At 39.0% G+C, this 20,974-nt stretch overlaps 1 protein-coding gene across 8 annotated transcripts in view; it reads right to left on the bottom strand.

Annotated features, from left to right (window-relative positions):
* ikzf2 (IKAROS family zinc finger 2) overlaps positions 1-20,974 on the bottom strand; it is a 59,297-nt gene that overhangs the window by 6,924 nt on the left and 31,399 nt on the right. For all 8 annotated transcript variants that reach the window (XM_046845313.1, XM_046845314.1, XM_046845312.1 and 5 more), the window contains 2 exons: positions 17,411-17,602; positions 10,609-10,776 (listed from right to left, as the gene is read on the bottom strand). In XM_046845313.1, coding sequence (XP_046701269.1) covers positions 10,609-10,776; positions 17,411-17,602 — 360 coding nt within the window. The remainder of the gene's footprint in view (positions 1-10,608; positions 10,777-17,410; positions 17,603-20,974) is intronic.

Below are 20,974 nucleotides of genomic sequence, written 5' to 3'. Positions count from 1 at the left end.
GAATGCAGCATCCAATAAAATAAAAAAATTATAATAATATATATATATATATATATATATATATATATATATATATATATATATATATATATGCATTATCTGGACAAAGGTTTGTGGACACCTGATCATTAGATTGGTAAATGTTATATTAGAACAACATATTTCACAATAAGTCTCGATTTGCTCTAATAATAACCTCCATTCTTTCTTTTATTTTTTGGAGATTTGTGTAGATTTTGTGATTTGTGGTGAGAGTAGGGAGCAGGTTGAAAAGAGCCTGGAGGGGGGGAGGTATGCGCTGGAGAGAAGGGGAATGAAAGTCAGTAGGAGTAAGACAGAGTACATGTGTGTGAATGAGATGGAGGTAGTGGAGTGGTGCTGTTGCAGGTAGAAGAGGTGGAGAAGGTGGAGGAGTTCAGGTACCTGGGGTCAACAGTGCAAAGTAATGGAGAGTGTGTTAGAGAAGTGAAGAAAAGAGTGCAGGCAGGGTGGAGTGGGTGGAGAAGAGTGATAGCAGGAGTGATTTGTGATAGAAGAGTATCTGTGAGAGTGAAAGGGAAAGTTTATAGGACTGTGGTGAGACCTGAGATGTTGTATGGTTTAGAGACAGTGGCACTGAGTAAAAGACAGGAGGTGGAGCTGGAGGTAGCAGAGCTGAAGATGTTGAGGTTTTCATTGGGAGTGAGGAGGATAGACAGGATTAGAAATGAGTTTATTAGAGGGACAGCGCATGTAGGACGTTTTGGAGACAAGGTGAGGGAGGTGTGATTGAGATGGTTTGGACATGTGCAGAGGAGGAACATGGGGTATATCAGTAAGAGAATATTGAGGATGGAGCCACCAGGAAGGAGGAAAAGAGGAAGACCAAGGAGGAGGTTTATGGATGTGGTGAAGAAAGACATGCAGGTAGTTGGGTTGAAAGAGGTAGAGGACAGGGTGGTATGGAGACGGATGATCCACTGTGGCGAACCCTAAGGGGAGCACCCGGAAGAAGAAGAAGAAGAAGTGTGAGAATCGTTCAGGGTGTTAGTTAATTCATGGAGGCCTGTGGTGCGGTCAGAGTTCACATTCATCCCAAAGATGTTCAGTATAGTTTAAGCTTTTAATTTAATGCTACTGCATCCAAAGACATCCCATATAATTGTGGGCCTCAAATTTTGTGGTAAAAGTTTGGGATGAGAACCACATATGGCTGAAAAAAAGTCAGGTTTCCTAAAACTTGTCCATATTGTGTATTTTATTGTTTCGCACCAACAACGACTGCTCACGACTTAATGAAGTCACTTTTTGACTGATTCGATTAAAAATTCATTTTTTTTGGGAAGGATATAATGATCAAACACTCATCCACTATAAAGCAATAGATATACAATCAATTAAAGAAACACAAATAAATCAATAAAGATACTTAGAAATCCTTGAGATAAACAGTGTCTCTGGATGAGATTTTTAATAAAAAAATACCAAACCAACAATATTGTGAACGTTTTACGGATGATTCAATTAATTATTTTTTTTATATTAATTATTTATAATGTTAATCCCAAATTCCCATTCAAAAACTCTCGAGTACATTTCCAGCCAAAATGTGCAAAAGTTTTTATTTTTTTATGTGTAACTCTTTTAGTGCTCATATCATGCAGACCTTTTATTATAATAATTATTATTACGGTTGAAATCAATAATTCAGTTTTATAGTAAGAGTAGGATTCGACATTGAAATTAATTGCAGCCTGGGTTTCTGCGGCTCGGGCAATCACATCTGACACACACACACACACACACACACACACACACACACACACACACACCACCTACACTCATGTAGTAGCTGGAAAATCGTTCAAAACAGCAGAAAGGAACAGAGGGAGTTTTTTTCTGCTTAGCCAGAGCAGGTGTGAGGTGAATCATTGTCTCAGTTCCACTGACACTGAGCCTCCACACACACACACACACACACACACACACACACACACACACACACACACGCACACACACACACACTAGGATGACACACCAACCCTAACAGCCCATCATTCCAGTGTGGGCCAGCACAGCAGGATGAAGGGAAGGAGGAGGAGGAAGATGAAGATGAAGAGGAGGATCCAGTTCCTCCAGGAACACGTCATGTTCCACGTCTGAGCGCGAGTTTCATTCACTGTACGTGCCGAGTCATTCGTTAACCTATGCACTTTCTTTCTTTCTTTCTTTCTTTCTTTCTTTCTTTCTTTCTTTCTTTCTTTCTTTCTTTCTTTCTTTCTTTCTCTCTTTCTGTCTTTCTGTCTTTCATTCATTGAGATGTGGAAGCTTTGCTGGCTCACTAACGCCGACGAGATGAGTCAGCCAAAAGTGTTTCCAAATCGACGGGCCGCTTCAGCCTCTGTGGTGTCAGGCACTTTCAGTATTGTTCATCAAAAGCCGCTCGCAGACCTGCACGTGAGAACATATTCTGAAGTATATATGAAAAAAGGAAAGAAAAAAGAAAAAACTCCACCTGTTACGATCAGACTCGTGCTGTTACCTGTAAAGAGTGTGGATTATGAAAATACCACTGACGCATTTCAGGAAGGGCGCAGTGAAGCTGATAGTGAAAGTGAGATGGCAGAAGGATGAGACGAGGCCGAGGAGATTTTTTCACAGATGAAAATCTGCACTGGCTTTGTCATCTAACACCGTGAGAAAAGATGGATCAGGACGTGTGTGTGAATCAGAAGCTCAATGAGAGAAACTTAAGTGTATTCGTCTTCCACAAAGGCGTGATCGTGAGTAAAATACGTAAAGAAAAGAAAAAATGTAAAAAAATAACACCAGCTCTGTCAGAGGAGAATGGATTTGGGTGTTCACTCCAAAACACACATCTGTGTGATCATTGTTTAAAAAGAAAAAAAAAAGAAATTTCAATTAATTTTGATTTTTAAAATGCCTTTTAAGTGTATAATAAAAGAATGTGAAAAACAAAAGTATGAAGTATTTCTTCCTGAGAAAAATTGGAATATTTTTCGTGAGATATGTAGAAATAGAGGAGTGTTTTCCTTTCGGATGAATGAAATAATTTTTTTAATATTTTTGAGCATAAAAGAAATTGAAATATTGAAAATGAGAATATTCTTTTTTCCCTAAAAAATATATTTTCCTGAAATAAATAAATCAGTAAGAGTAATTCTTTGACTGGGATTAATGAGAGTATTTTCCTCCATGAGATGAACAGGATTATTTCCTATGAGATTAATGAAAGAATTTTTACTTTAAAAACAATGAGTATTTTTACGTAAGATTAATAAGAGTATTTTTTCCCCTCGGGATTAATGAGAGTATTTTGTCCCTGAGATTGATGAGAATATTTCGACTGAGATTAATATGATTAATATTCCATGAGATTAATGACTGTATTTTTACCCTGAGATTAATTATTTTTAGGCCTTAATAAGATTAATGATTAATGAGAAAATTTTTTCTCTCTGAGATTAATGATGATAATTTTTCACTGATATTAATAATATTATTTTCTCTGAGACTATTGAAAAAGTTTTTTTCATTTGAAAATAATAAGACGATTTTTCCATGAGATTAATTAGTATTTCCCCCTGAGAATAATGAGAGTATTTACTGTGAGATTAATGAGTGTATTTCTTTCCTGAAATTAAAAAGAATATTTCCTCTAGGATTAATAGGAGTATTTATTTCCCTATTAGTGAGAGTTTCTCCCTTGAGATTAACAAGATTATTTCCGCTGAGATTAATGAGAATATTCTCCCTGTGATTAATGGGAATATTTCGCCCCCGAAATAAATAAAGAAGCACAATGACCAAGTGATTGCCAGGAAAATACCAGGGGTTTAAACAAAACCGCTGATTTGGTGACAAACATGATATAGTGTTATATAAAAAGTAACGCTCACACGGCCGACACGAGGAGCGAAGGGCAGGAAGGATTTTCCAAAAGACATGTTTATGAAAAAGTGAAATAGATAGATAGACAGATAGATAGATAGATAGATAGATAGATAGATAGATAGATAGATAGATAGATAGATAGATAGATAGATAGATAGATCGGCACTGACTGAAAAAATGAGTTGAGACAGACAGAGAACTAGATACAGAGCAAAAAAAAGAGACAGAAGATATGCAGACAATGAAAAAGACAAAAGTTACAGAGACAACGAGTGCTGAAAGAGAGAAACAGATAGAGAGATGGGGGCGACATACATTAAGACCCACAGACATTTAGAAAGACAAACATTCAAAGAATCAGACAGGCAGAAAGACAGAGACAGACATACAGGCAGAGAGAGAGAGAGAGAGAGAGAGAGAGAGACATAGAGACAGTCAGGCATAGACACAGACAATCGTACAGACAGTCAGAAAGACAGACAGTTAGACAGACAGACAGACAGACAGAGAGAGACAGTCAGTCAAAGAGAAAAAATGGCAGACAGACAGGCAGAGAGACAAAGAGGCAGAAAAACAGAGACAATCGGACAGTCAGGTAGACACAGACAGAAAGTCAGACAAAGAGTCAGAGATGGGGGCAATCAGATGCACACAGAAAGTTAGACGGACAGTCAAAGAGATAAATAGGCAGACAGACAGACAGTCAGAGAGACAGTCTAAGAGACAAACAGGCAGAGACAGAGAGACAGCCAGTCAAAGAGACAAACAGGCAGAGACAGACAGACAGTCAATCAGACAGACTGTCAAAGAAACAAACAAGAAGACAGCTAGAGAGACACTCAGACAGACAGACATTTCTATTTCATAAAAAAACGCATCGTCTCTTCTATTTACATGAAACCAAAAACAAGACTCAAACCCCAGGCAGTTGCTTGTGCAGGTACTTCTGAGGGTTACGTGGCAGCAGCTCAGTGTTTGGGAAACGGAGTGATATGAGTGGACCACGACGATGACGAGACGCGTCTGGTTCTGTCACACTTTCAGTCTTGGTAAAAGAAGAGAGTTTTTTTCACACAATTCGTTCGTTACAGTAAGTAAAAGGTGGCTGCTGCTGCTGTCCGTCTCGGAGGAGATTCCATCCTCACACACACACACACACACACACACACACACACACAGAGACACACACAGACATGTGCTGCACCACAAGATGGAAGACAGCGGTTTGGTCCACTGAACTGGGACAGCACCTGTGTGTGTGTGTGTGTGTGTGTGTGTGTGTGTGTAAAGATGAAGCTCAGGCAGACACATGAGTGTCTCTATATAGGATGTATATAAATCTGTACGTGATTTTCAGAAAACAACAGATAAAAATGTAACGGCAAACTTTTCCGGTTGCGACTCGGCGTCCGAAAAAGATGGCGCGAGCGTTTCGCAGATGTTGGATGCACGAGAAAAATCCCTGCATCAGCGTCTATTCTTGATATGCAAATGCCTTTAGTGTTGCATTAAGGCCCACTTAACCGCATCCATTCGGGTTGAAAACAGGAAATCGTGAGATGAAGATGACATTTCAGTTCACGTAAATGCCTATAAACTGCTGCTCATCAGCACAAGCGATGTGCCCAGCTACACACACACACACACACACACACACACACACACACACACACACACACACACACACACATTTTAATAGTTACCTTCATCCATCGTACATTCTTACAAACAAACAAAAAAAAAAACCAACAGGTTCCTTACAGGTTCTTGGCTTTAGGTTCCTCACTTCCTCACAACCTTCTGCAAAATCCACACCCTTTACTACAACCAATCTTCAGAGGGTTTCCTCCTCGGTGATGGAGAACACCAAGAGAGAGGCCTTTTTCTATTTCTAGGCTTTTTGCACAATGTACTTCTATGAGCCTTGGGACAATTGTGGTCTATAAAAGACCAACATTTAACACACACACGCACACACCCGCACACACACACACGCACACGCACACATTCATGCACAAAGTACAAAATAATTCATCGTTATTGTTCCTAGACATGCAGAACTACACACCCACATTCTGACATACGCGCACGCACACGCACACACACACACACACACACACACACTAACACACACTAACACAGTGTTCATTTCTCAGCTTTAAAATTCATTCAAACTCAGCTGTTTCACTGTGAAGACACAACAGTGCTTTATATACCTGTGTGTCTCTACTGCATCTGTCTCTCTGTCTGTCTGGCTCTTTCTTTCTCTCTCTGTCTGACCTTCAGGTTCTCTCTTGCTCAGTCTATCTCTGTTTCACTCACTCTCAATCTAGTTGTCTGTCTATCTGTCGCAGATCTTTTTCTCATTCATATATGTGTGTGTGTGTGTGTGTGTGTGTGTCTCGTGGCTATTTCTCTCTTTCTCTCAGTGTCTGTCTGTCTGGTCACTCGCTCTTAATCTAGCTCTCTGTCTGTCTGTCTGTCTTTTTTTTTCTCAGGCCATTTTCTCAGCCTGTCTGTCTCCGACAATGATACATCATTGCTTTACATTGTACAAAATGTCTGTTTCTCTCTCCATCTATTCTCTTCTTTCTTTCTTTCTCTCTCTCTCTCTCTCTCTCTCTCTCTCTCTCTCTCTCTCTCTCTCTCAGTTCATGTTCTCAGCCTGTCTCTCTATGACAAGTGATTTATACTCAAAATATGGCTGTCTGTACTCATCTGTCTGCCTCTCTATCTGTCTGTCTGTCTAATTTTCTCTCTCTGTCAGTCTTTCTGTTTCTCATTTTCTCAGTCTGTCTCTTTTGCCTGTCTGTCTCTGTGACTATCTCTTTTCTATCCATTCATTCACTCTTTATGTATGTCTGTCTCTCTTCCAGCTCTTTTTCTTCACCTCTCTGTCTCTGTTCAATCGTTCTCTATGTAGCCCTCAGTCTGTCTGTCTTTTTCTCCACCTCTCTGGCTCTTTCTTCCACCATTTCCATCCTTTCTCTGTTTCTGAATCTCAGGTACATTCTCTATTACTCTATCTCTCTTTCTGTTTATAACTACTTGTCCTCATCTGGGCCTCGTTGTCTTTTTCTCTATCTATGTCTCTGTCTGTCTCTTTTTCAGCTCTTTTTCTCCGTCTGTCTTTCTTCCACCTTTTCTCTTCTTTCTCTGTTTTGAATCTTAGTCTCTCTCTCTCTCTCTCTCTCTCTCTCTCTCTCCCCTTTTTTTCCGAGGTGGAAAGTCCTTATTGCACAACAGGTGGTTGGACCAGCCTGAGTTCCTGACATTCCTGTGAGGTGCAGGTGGCACAAGACTGATGAGGGAGGATCAGGACAAAGGTGTCCTTTACTCTCAGTCTCTCTCTCTCTCTCTCCCTGTCTGAGACTCTAATCAGACTATGCCGGCGGCAGCGTCACGACACGAGAGTAGAGATGAAGTAAAGCCTAAAGAGTTCTGAGTGCAGTACACACCCTCGGGGATCGGGTTCATGTCAACTGTCCCAACCAAATCCATTTCCTCCATTTATCTTTCTTTTTTAGAACAAAAAAATCAGACAGAGAACAAGATCATATGGGAGTATAGAGGAAAAAACACAATTCATAATTTAGCACCTGAAGAAGAAGTGTGCAGAAATGTGACATATTAACAGTCTGGCCTAGAAAGACGTATCCCAGTTGCTCAGAGCGATTAGTGCTGAAAAACAGGAAATAAAAAAAAACAAAACAAAGTAAAGCAGCAAAACACGATGAGAGAGATAGAACACTCCTGCTCTCAACGTGAGTCGCAACAAGAGTGTCCTGAGGTGACAGTGTACTCGGCTCAGTGACCACACACACACACACACACACACACACACACACACACACACACACACACACACACACACTATGCCAGTGTGACAGAATGACAGATTGAAAGAAACAAAAAATCTATCCAAAGCGACCAAGGCAAAGAGAGAGATATAGAGCAAAGAAAGGGATTAATGGTGAGAGCAAAAGAGGATGAAAGGAAGAGTAAATAAAAGAGAAATTAAGGACAAATAGAATAAAAAAAGAAGATGTAGGAGAGCTGGAAAGGGTTAAAAAACAAAAGAGAGGAACAAATAAAGGAGTGAAGGATAGAGTGCAAAGGCAATTATGGCAGAGGGATAACAGATTGAAGAAGAAGAAGAAGAAGGATAAGATTGACAGTAAACAGAAAGAAAGAAAGAAAGAAAGAAAGAAAGAAAGAAAGAAAGAAAGAAAGAAAGAAAGAAAAGAAGGATGGAAAGAAGGAAGGAAGAGAAAAATAAGAAAAGGATAAGAAATGAAGTGACTGCAAAATGAGGAGAAATAAAAGAGTGAAGGATAGAGTTGAGAAGAAGGGATATGATTGACAGTAACCAGAAAGGAAGTGAGGAAGCAAGAAAGCAAGAAAAAAAACAAAGAAAAGGAGGAAGAAATGAAGAAAGAGATAAGAAATTATGTGAGTGAGCAATAAAGTAGATGCAATGTCAGTATAAGGGTAGAAAAGAACGGAAATAAAAGAGGGAAAGTGTCGAAGATAGATATGAAGACAAAAAAAGGGTATGAGGAAGAGAGAAAGAGAAAGAGAGGAGCTGGGGAAAGGAGAGGTTGAGGAAGAGTAAAGAGAAGGCATGAGATGGCACGAGGAAATAAAAAACGAAAAAAAGGGTATGTGAGAGAGATGGAGAGAAAACGAAAGACAGAGAGAGAGAGAGAGAGAGAGAGAGAGAGAGAGAGAGAGAGAGAGAAAGAGAGAAAAGGAAAGAAAAGAAGAGCAAGAGAGTGTGAGAGAGGAAGGGAAGCAGTGAGAAAACTAGTGCGAGTGGTGGAACGTTTCCTCTCGCGGTTCTTTGGCTCACAGTCCTGAGTGGCCTAACCACAGAGTTTGTAAAAGTCCCTTAAAGTGGACACACACGCACACACACACACACACACACACACACACACACACACACATACACACACACACACACACACACACTTCTGCAGAAAGAAAATGGCGTGGTCACTTTGAAACATACACCATCATTCACACTGAAATCACTCACACTATAGGATGCATCACTCACAGCTCTGCAACACACACACACAGACACACACACGCACATACATGCTCACATGCACACACACACACACGCACACATGCACAAACACATTTAACACATTTAATGCATCGAAGGTCTTAAGATTAATGCTGGGCGATACATTGATGGTAACAATATCATGATATAATATGTCACAATCTATTCTGAATTAGAAAAATTATTATTAGTAGAATTTGTTTTGACAAGTAAATGTTTTGTAAAAATTTTATGGCTTTCAAACGAAAAAAAATGAAAAAGTATTTTGCTTGTTTTTAAATAATTTCCGCTTCATTTTCAGAGTTTACAGATACAGAAATGTCTCAAAACGGATTGATAACTGTATTAGGGATGGTAAGATTCACCGTTTCGCAAAGTTAACGATGATTTTACAAAGCGTACATCGCACACAAGGCATTTGTGTCACGCACTTTATTTAGATTAACATGGCAGAGGTAGAGCTGTGACTTCCTGCAGACAGAGCAGAAAAAAGTCTGCTTTTATGTAATAATTTTTTTTTTTTTGCGCACTACAAAGGCGTGTTTGTGAGAAGGCCATGCGTTAGAAGTCAGAAGGTACTTAAGTAAATGTATGATTTGCTGTCTGTCTGAAAATAAAAGCGAACTTTCTGCACCATAATGAATTGCAGACCATCATGCATTGTAATGGGGTGAATTGTATCTCATGGGTAGCTGCTTCATATGTAGCTTTAATGTATTGTATCGTTGGCTATGCATCGAGATGCGAATTGTATCAGCCTCAGTTATGTAGGTGGTAGCCTAATTGGGTTGAGATTTGACCTTGTGACCTTCTAGACCCTTAACCACTAAGCTACCGCCCCTCCCTGATATCCTGCAATCTGTGGAAAACCCTATGATCTTACCATCTACGCAACCATGAGGTAATTCGAGAAAACCTATCCTTCTCGGCCCACATTGCTTAGCTGACTCGGTCATGCAGGTATCTTATTTACAACATCAGGAGAACTTGACTGTGTAGAGGTTGATCAGGTAGTTGTTTAGTTCTGGGGCTGGTGGAACTCACGTCTGCCAAGTTTGACTCCAAGCTCTTTTCAAGCCTTGCAACTGAAATGTAGCTGCACAACTCGTCTTCAACTTCCACTGCAACCTACGTGCCCTTCACTTATTCCTTAATCTGAAAAGATACACTAATACAGTGCAGTGCCAAAGTTAGTAGTTGAAGGTTAAGAACCTTCATGAGACTTGCGACTGATGAATGCAAGACATAATGGACATTGGAGGGTTGGAACCTTTTCTCAGTTAAACGGTAGAGATTAAGACTAGATAAATATTTCAGATTACATTCTGCATCCTAAACTCATTAGCCAGCAACCACAGATTTAAATTCCTTGATGCAAAGTAGAAAATAGATGATGTCCCTCAGATGACAACCTATCACTTATATCCTTCATATGGATATGTTATCTTCTAGCTAACATCTTCTGTGAAGCAATTTAAAGCTAAGAAACTGGCTAAAGACACTTCAAACTCCAACGGTACAACAGGACCTTCTTCACACTGGCTCAGAACTAAGCTAAACCTCAAAGGCCAATTGCAGGCTGGAAAATCCTTCAAAACCATAATTTAAGTAAAACGCGGTTGACCTGGGAGGAAACGTACCGGAGTGTGTGCGCAAGTGCCCTGTGAGGGCGTCGCGGCGGCGGCAGGCGTAGCTGCAGAACGGGCACTTAAAGGGTTTCTCGCCTGTATGAAGCTTGATGTGTCGCAGCAGGTTTCCTTTTTGGGTGAAGGACACACCGCACTGGTTGCACTGGAACGGACGATCACCTGCATGCAAGAAAAATAGATTTTGATTTGTGGGGACTCGAGACTGGACCTGAGAATCCACTGTGTCAACATAGTGTTAAGGGTATACACAACATGTTTGGTAGGCTAGTAGTGTAAATTTTAACCTTCCAGCCAGCCAGCCAGACAGACAGATAGACAGATAGACATTTATAAGTCTATGGCAGCAAAAAATGTACAGACACTGTTGTAACGGTACAACAAGTAGAAGGTTATAAAGCTAATGCAGTGAAAAATTTGAAAAATCTGAATAAACAAGTACACTAAATATATATGTACACATAAATGTGAAATATTAGGCAGGATGTACAGTATGTAAGGTATATTTACATAGATACACAAATTAAATATTAGTGCAGATGTTTGTAAAGCACAACATCTGTAGAGAATGAGGTATATAAAACTTACAAAATGTAATATGTACATTGTATGTACATTGTACAGAAGTTAAATACAGTGTTTTTACAGTGATCTAATGGTGTAGTGTAGAGTTCAGTATTGTGATGTTGGACTTCTAACTAAAGGTTGTAAGTTTAAATCCCTAAACTACGAAAATGTCACTGCTGGACCATTGAGGAAGGCCTTTAACCTGCAACTTCTTAATTATATAAATGAAGGCGTTTGCCAAATTCTGTAAATGAATCATTTCAATTGAATCATTTTATTTGAATGATTTCGATTGATGCGTCCTTCTTGTATTATTAAGACCATTTCAAATAAAGTTGAATTTCAGTTGCATGATGCAAAAATCGATTTGCAACTTCTTAGTAGACTTTTTCCTTGTTGTTTTATTTTAGTTTTACTTTATTTCGTTTTATTCTTATCATTGTTGGTTGCTTTCCCATCGTTAATATTGTAATTATCGGTTCATCTACAAGTAAAGAGAGTTATAAGGGACCTTTATGGGAAATGGAAAAGAATAATGGAGAGATGGATAAAAACCAAAATGAAGTGGTATAGATGGATAAAGGGAAAATTTCCAGAACATAATAAATAATACAATTTGAAGGGTGTAGATTCATATTGAAAGAAGAAAATAAAAAAGAGTGGAATGACATGAACAACATTAATCGCTACATCTGAGAAAACTTATTTTAAACATACATAACAGGAATAATACAATATTCCCAATTTTTTCCCTCACACTGTATTTTAGGAAATTGTTTTTAACTATTTTGTTCATCCATAATTAGCACAATATTCCAATACCAACATCACCAAAGTCTACAAAAGCAAATTTGAACTATAAGGACAAACGTAATGGGAGTTTTATTGTTATTAAACACAATATAGTTTTAATGAATTTATATATTTAGTACAATTTCCACTGGCATATCATAAGCTTCACAAGTTCTCTTTCATGGTGCTTTTAAATATGAAGTCTGATCAGTGATCACTTTGGACCATAATAACCGGTTTAGTTTCTCAAATTTGATCCAAAAAGTGAATCAAACAATAATAGTCGTTCGGGATGTGAACTCCTGTGAAACACAAACTGAGCCAAAGCACAGAGCTGTAGAACTGCATGTTTCTGAGGTATTTGTGGGTTTTGAAACGTGAATTTGAATCCGATTCTGTCGAGAAAAAAAAAGACCAATAGGTGTGGAAATGCTTTACCGGGTTATGATCAACAGGACAGCATTTTTTTATACGATGTGGTAATGCAAGCATATTTTTGAGAAACCCAGTTAAAGGAAGTCTTGATTGCAGCAAAAAAAAAAAAGATCCGCTTTAGGGTTTATGAAATGAAAATGTTGCTGGATGTTTAACCAAAAATTGTATTATAAAACGTTAAGGTCAAACACGACCTGGTGCTCAAACGTCTCTACATTGACTTTCTTTTCTGCTGTTATAATAAGATCGAAGACCTAGGGTGCAGTCAGAGTTCACATTCACCTCAAAGGTGTTCAATAGAGTTGGATCTCAATAGCAGGAGATCTTCCACTCCAACCCATTTAAATCTTCATGAAGGTTATGTCATCCAAACATGGAGTGGCAGCTTGGTGTGGCTGGGATCTGAACTCAAAACCTTCAGACCCAAAGTCAAATGCCTTAACCATTAAGCTGTCACCTGCTAATAGTTTCGTCCATATTATGTATATAGATGAATAGATGGATGGATAGATGGATGGCTAGTTAGATGGATGGATGGATGGATGGATGGATGGATGGACAGATGAACACTTCAGCAGCCCAAACTCCTAGCATAAACCATGTTACTTACATTTATTTTTTTACCATCAGATTTTTGGAAAATAAATCAATTGGATGGTTATTTTCACTTGAAACATCATATTGTTCTTTCAGAGCCTATATTCCATTGGTGTTGAATGAAAGAAGAGCTAAAAAAATTAATATTAAAAAAATCAACAGCTTTGGATACTTTTTATTTTTGTGGCCAGGCTGTGGACTGGACCGAGTTTCTCCGGATGTAGATATGTTCGTCTATCCGAATGTCGCTTGCTATGGCACAGTAAGGGATTTAATGTAAAACATTTGAAGCACAGATGTACAAAACGAGTGTGTTACACTGTAGTTACTGTACCGTGTGTGTGTGTGTGTGTGTGTGTGTGTGTGTGTGTGTGTGTGTTCTTTTAATGGTTCCACCCCTAGCTGTAAGAACATGAGATGTTGGTTTTGACTCTGAGTGCTAAACCGCTATCGAAACACATTCTCAGAATGCATCGTTGGGCTTTTATAAATAGAGTAGTGGGATGAGAAAGTGTTAGATCACAACAGCGTAGCCCCTTCTCTGTCCTTTTTTTTGCACAGCCTGGCTTACCACACAGGCTTTCCAGAGCAACCTTAAAGGTCGCTGGCTGCAGAACGCAGCAACGCACACCAGGGTTTGAAAGCTCCTCTCAAGATCTTCTACTGACTCCTTCTCTCAGCAAGTGAAGCGACATTTTTTTCTCGTTTCTTTAATCGCACTGTTACCGTTCATTATGTTTACGGCCTGATTTCGGCTTTCCCATGTAAGTCATGTTGGAAAAAAAACAGATCTAGATAAGATCTAAACATGTCTAGAGATGCTACTGTAAGGGTTTTTTTTTGGTTAATTTGTATTGAGAAAGCTGAAATCTGAGCCAGGATTTCTGATAAACGCAAATCAGTGCCAGCTGAACCATCCAGAACAGGTTGTGGAGGATTCCAGGGACAGTGTCCCTAAGAAAACATTGGAAACCATTGAACGCGTGTTATAGTTTTTAAAAATCGCACACATCTTACCTTGGCTGATCAACACACTCTTTGTTTGGAGAGTGGCCGATTTCCATAAACGTACTCAAATCACCAATAAATGTGTAAATGTCGCTGCTGGAAACCCCGAAGGAACAATCTCGGCCTATGGGACAACCATTAGTGAAGCTGTGAAGGAAGTACGGGTTGAAAGCGAGCACAATGAGCACCTTTTAAGATGCCCAGACCTATTTATTAAGATATCTGCAGGATTATTGACGCAGAATGTTCCACGGGCGTGTTCTAACGTCGAAGTGATTCTTGTGCTGTGGTTTCAAGTTTCACAACAGCATCGGTTTGCCTTCTTTTCTTTTTTTCTTCTTTTTGTTGTTTTTGCGTTGTGGTGAAACAGGGAACACGCAAACATAAACTGGAAATGTGCATCAGAAAGACGTCACCTATTTACGTAAATCATCTACACTATGTGGACAGAAGTCCTGGGATACCTGACGTTTCCAGCCACATGAGGTTCTTCACCAAACTGTTACCCTAAAGATAGAGGCACACAATTTTATACAGTGCCTTTGGGTGTGGTAGCATGAAATCTTCCCTTTACATGACCCAAATCTGTTCCTGTGCACAAAGCCAGATCTGCTTTAGATGAGTTGGAAGTGTGTGGAAGATTTATAGAGCTCCAACTCTATTGAACATCTTTGGTATGAATGTGAATGCTGACTGCATCCCAGACTCACCTATATCAGCACCTGACTTCACTAACACCCTTGTCTCTGAATGAGCACAAATCTCCACAAAATCCAGTGGAACATCGTCCCAAAAATTATAACAGCAAATGGGAACTGAATACGGAAACGAGCCCATACAAATATTATGGTCAGGTGTTCACAAAGCTTTGTCCATGTAATGTACTATAAGTACAAAGTTTTCTTGATATTGAAATGAACGTGGAAAGGAGACATATTGAGCAACCAAAGAACGTTTAACGCGAATGCTGCTTAATGAAATGAAATGGAAACCCTGAGGAAAAGGACCAGAAAGTGCAGCGTCTCAGCGCTCAGTGCTCGCTGATATGAAGTGCTCAAACACTATATAAGCGATTTACATTTTTCTTATTCATACTACTGAGCAAATATAGGGGTTAAGGGCCTTGCTCAAGGGTCCCGGAGTGGCAGTTTTTTGCGTGGCTGGAATTTGAACTCACGACCTTTGGATCCAACATCAAAAAGTCAAAAGCTTTAGCCACTGAGCGACCACCTCCCCAAGTTTCATAACGAATCAGATATTAATATATATCACTCATGGAAGGAGTCTCCAGTGTCAAAAATCTAATTCATGATTTGGTATCCAAGGTCTGTAGCGTAGTGCACCAGTGTTAATTTATTCACTGCATCAAAAAGCTTTTTGTACGCCGCTCTGGAAAAGGGCGTCTGAGAAATGCCATAAATGCCAATGTAAAGTACGTAGAGCGCTTATTATAACGAGGATAAGAACTTGTTTAATGAACGTTCTACACCATCAAATATAAATGATATAAAAGGAAGATAAGTTTTGCTCTTGATGAAAGGAATCTCCAGTGTCTGAGAAGAATTTGAGGTTGAGCGTTTCCCTGAAGAAGAGTTTCTTGGGAACAACCGTTTAGCAGCGTGTTATAGTTTTTAAAAATCGCACATCTTACCTTGGCTGATCAACACACTCTTTGTTTGGAGAGTGGCCGATTTCCATAAACGTACTCAAATCACCAATAAATGTGTAAATGTCGCTGCTGGAAACCCCGAAGGAACAATCTCGGCCTATGGGACAACCATTAGTGAAGCTGTGAAGGAAGTACGGGTTGAAAGCGAGCACAATGAGCACCTTTTAAGATGCCCAGACCTATTTATTAAGATATCTGCAGGATTATTGACGCAGAATGTTCCACGGGCGTGTTCTAACGTCGAAGTGATTCTTGTGCTGTGGTTTCAAGTTTCACAACAGCATCGGTTTGCCTTCTTTTCTTTTTTTCTTCTTTTTGTTGTTTTTGCGTTGTGGTGAAACAGGGAACACGCAAACATAAACTGGAAATGTGCATCAGAAAGACGTCACCTATTTACGTAAATCATCTACACTATGTGGACAGAAGTCCTGGGATACCTGACGTTTCCAGCCACATGAGGTTCTTCACCAAACTGTTACCCTAAAGATAGAGGCACACAATTTTATACAGTGCCTTTGGGTGTGGTAGCATGAAATCTTCCCTTTACATGACCCAAATCTGTTCCTGTGCACAAAGCCAGATCTGCTTTAGATGAGTTGGAAGTGTGTGGAAGATTTATAGAGCTCCAACTCTATTGAACATCTTTGGTATGAATGTGAATGCTGACTGCATCCCAGACTCACCTATATCAGCACCTGACTTCACTAACACCCTTGTCTCTGAATGAGCACAAATCTCCACAAAATCCAGTGGAACATCGTCCCAAAAATTATAACAGCAAATGGGAACTGAATACGGAAACGAGCCCATACAAATATTATGGTCAGGTGTTCACAAAGCTTTGTCCATGTAATGTACTATAAGTACAAAGTTTTCTTGATATTGAAATGAACGTGGAAAGGAGACATATTGAGCAACCAAAGAACATTTAACGCGAATGCTGCTTAATGAAATGAAATGGAAACCCTGAGGGAAAAGGACCAGAAAGTGCGAGCGTCTCAGCGCTCAGTGCTCGCTGATATGAAGTGCTCAAACACTATATAAGCGATTTACATTTTTCTTATTCATACTACTGAGCAAATATAGGGGTTAAGGGCCTTGCTCAAGGGTCCCGGAGTGGCAGTTTTTTGCGTGGCTGGAATTTGAACTCACGACCTTTGGATCCAACATCAAAAAGTCAAAAGCTTTAGCCACTGAGCGACCACCTCCCCAAGTTTCATAACGAATCAGATATTAATATATATCACTCATGGAAGGAGTCTCCAGTGTCAAAAATCTAATTCATGATTTGGTATCCAAGGTCTGTAGCGTAGTGCACCAGTGTTAATTTATTCACTGCATCAAAAAGCTTTTTGTACGCCGCTCTGGAAAAGGGCGTCTGAGAAATGCCATAAATGCCAATGTAAAGTACGTAGAGCGCTTATTATAACGAGGATAAGAACTTGTTTAATGAACGTTCTACACCATCAAATATAAATGATATAAAAGGAAGATAAGTTTTGCTCTTGATGAAAGGAATCTCCAGTGTCTGAGAAGAATTTGAGGTTGAGCGTTTCCCTGAAGAAGAGTTTCTTGGGAACAACCGTTTACAGCTGCTATACATTTCCTGGACGTTGTACATTAGATGTAACTATAAATGGATAAAAAGTAGGACCTTGTTGCTGCTGTATAAAGTGCAATAAAACACTTTGGGCTGCCATACAGCATCTTTCCCTAACACACACTCACCATTAGGCAGTCGTATTGCAGAGTCAGACGGGGCCTCGACTCCTCCCCCACCGTCCTGTAGGTTGCTCGGGCTGTCAATCATGTGATCCTCTAATACCGAGCCGTCTTCTCCGCTGTGGGCCGTCTCATCTTGGCTTATGGCTTTTCTCTCTGTGTCCTCTTCAGTTCCTTCCTCCAGTTTGATCTTATGTGCTTGAATCGAAACACACGAGGGATCATTAAAATTTTTGCTTCTGATATTCTACAACGCACACACACCACACACACACACACACACACACACACGTACACATCTTCACATCTGTGGTGCTGATTTTAAAGTTCAAGTCTATCCAAGCAGGTTTTTATTCATGACTTGTGATGGCAGCGTGGGATTTGTTTCAATGTATGCTATTCACACACACACACACACACACACACACACACACACACACACACACACACACGGTCCACAGCAATCCACTGTGAACTGATCAGTTACTATGACAGCCAAGCCAGAAAACCTTCAAAGCAACACAGACGTCCTGATTAACCCTGATAAACAGTAACAGGAACCCGATCTCATCAGCAGAGCTCGGATTTCGCCCGATTTCATGTGGTTAAAATCGCAAACGCGAGGTGCGTGTACCGTGACCATCATCTTACACTAACAATATAACTTTATCGCTCAACAACCAAAATATGCAAGACATTAATTCGAAATTTACAACGAACGTGGATAACGAGAGACGCTCCTGGATCAACATCCTGTTGTTGTTTTTGGAGCAACATTCCATTTAACCAATCATTTCATCCTACACCTACGCCTCCTACTCAGAGTCCAACTGGAACTTCACTAAAGTTCCTGTTCGGGCTCCAGTTAATAAAGCTATTGTGTAACTTAGACAGCAAAAAGTTCTTAATTAAATAAAAAAATAAACAAATAAACAAATAAATAAACAAACAAACAAACAAATACGAATGCAAACATTATATATATATATAAATTTTTTTTATGTATTTATTTATTTAAAAAATCTTATCTATCTATCTATCTATCTATCTATCTATCTATCTATCTATCTATCTATCTATCTATCTATCTATCTATCTATCTATCTATCTATTTTTTTAAATCAAAAGTTTTATCCCAAACATACATTTTCAACAAAACCATTATATTTATATAACACATCAACAAATAGAACATATTTACAATATAAAATTTAAAATATATATATTTAAAAACAATTATATAAATAAAAAAAATTATTTTCATAAACTAAATAAACTACAATAATATTTCATGGATTTATTTATTAATTTGTTTGTAATTATTTAATCTCTTGAGGCATGATGGATGAATTTTATTTGTTTTTTAAACAAAATGTATACATTTTAATGTATAAAAAAGTATAAAGTTTTTGATTATTTTTATTTCTTACAAAAATATTTATCTATTTGATTACTTACTCTCCCACATTCTAACTAATTTATTTATTTGTTAATTTAATTGTATGTTTCTTGATTTAGTTTCCTTGTTACTTATTTAAATACGTTTTTGTAGGTCTGTCTGTCTGTCTGTCTGTCTGTCTGTCTGTCTATCTATCTATCTATCTATCTATCTATCTATCTATCTATCTATCTATCTATCTATCTATTAAATCGTATTTAGACCTCAGCTCCAGAACATTAGCTTTTTTTTTTATCCGCAAAATAGATAAAAAGTGTTACGTCATTCATCAGTACATTTGTAGTTGTAATTGTTAACAAATTGCTTTTTTTCTTAATTAAAAAGTAATAATATGAAAGTAGGCTTGTTTTTGTTTTCTGATCCGGGCAATCATGTCGCACCCAGTACGCACTCATTAACACACACACACACACACACACACACACACACACACACACACACACTCTTATAATACCCGATACTAATGTAATGGATGAGATTTAAACATGCAACTTTCAAACTGAAGGTTGTACAGGAGGGGTGTCTCCCGCGCCGCCCTGCTGTCTGATTTGAGAAACTCCATACTCATTTGGGGAACCATAAACATGTCTCACTCTCTCTCTCTCTCTCTCTCTCTCACACACACACACACACACACACACACAAGGCCAAAAATAGACAGTCTAAGACACAAATGAGACATATAAGAGAAAAAAAACAGACGCAAATGAGCAAGCACCCGGCCTGCAAATTTTCCGTCTCGACCACACAGGAAGAAAAAGCAACACCTCTCGGCGTTCCTCCACAACGCATCAGGTGGAAAAACGTCCCGGCTCGCTGTTTCAGCACGCCATCCGGCCTGACCTGTTCTGTAATATCAGCTCTTTCTGTGTTAATCTCTATACAGGAGCGGCTTTGAGTCACCGGAGTGAAAGATCAGAGGAAGTCTCGATCAGGCGCTTCCCTCCTACCCATAATCTCGTTCTGCAGGATAAGGAGCGAAAGACATTTTTTTAAATGATAATAAAAGAACACAGACGTTTAGCTAGTAATAGGGGTTAGGAGAGGTTTTTATGTCCTGATTCAGTCCTTTGGGTAGATCGAGGCAAGTCTGAAATCAGACACACACCTCAAATTCACAAAAAAAAGGGAAAATCCTAAATATTACAGCAGAACACACCTTTGTCTTAAGCAGGAGTGCCTGATCGCAGCACGCCCTTCAGCGCAGCCTCATGAAATATTAGATTTTGCCTGCTGGCATTTCCAAAGAAGTGTAAGGACGGTGACAGTGGATGTTGCGCAACGCCTGAGCTCGTTCGCTTTCAAAGAAACACCCAGGAACGATGCGTGCAGGAGCGTTTCACATGCCACGCTGCTGCACCTTGCATCAACAGGTTGTTCAATCAAATCTTCCTCAAACCAAAAATCCGATTCCCTTGAACACGACTAGCAATTCGGAGAAGGCTCTCGCAACTCGACCGCATGCAACAATGAAAACAAAAAAAAAAAAAAGCACTTCTGTAGAAGGTTTAGGAGCGCCCTTTCCCTAATACGGGCTTTCGTGGGGGGAAAATACCCAAAAACGCTACACAGAAAAGAACAAACGTTGCAGTCATTTGTTTTTGTTTTGTTTTGGTTATGAAAATGCAAAAATAAATAGATACAACTTTATTTTCATTGCATATTGCAAGTGTTTAAATTCAGTTCACCATCAGCATATAAAATTAGATAGATAGATAGATAGATAGATAGATAGATAGATAGATAGATAGATAGATAGATAGATAGATAGATAGATAGATAGATGTTAGTCATTATATAGTATAGGAGAAATACAACATTTGTGTCAAGTCTTAAATCAGCACCAAAATCCGCCATGATGCGCACATCCAGCAATTAAAACCGTCCGTGTGGAAACATGGCAAAAGTTCAGTTTCAGCGCATGTTGATTAGAGTATTAAAACCTTAAAAAGTATCAATTTAAAATACATTTAGATGTATATATACACACACACAGGTAGTTCCTGATATACAGTAGAGATGCTTTACAATGACACCACTAGCCTACCCAGGAGTCTTAAATAATGGTGATCTGTATAGAGTAGTATACTGCAATACGTTAATCATTTAAC

The sequence above is a fragment of the Silurus meridionalis genome, chromosome 3 (genome assembly GCF_014805685.1).
Source record: "Silurus meridionalis isolate SWU-2019-XX chromosome 3, ASM1480568v1, whole genome shotgun sequence".
Classification (NCBI taxonomy): domain Eukaryota; kingdom Metazoa; phylum Chordata; class Actinopteri; order Siluriformes; family Siluridae; genus Silurus; species Silurus meridionalis.
The sequence above is the reverse complement of the archived record's forward strand: the minus strand, read 5'-3'. Positions and strand labels throughout refer to the sequence as shown.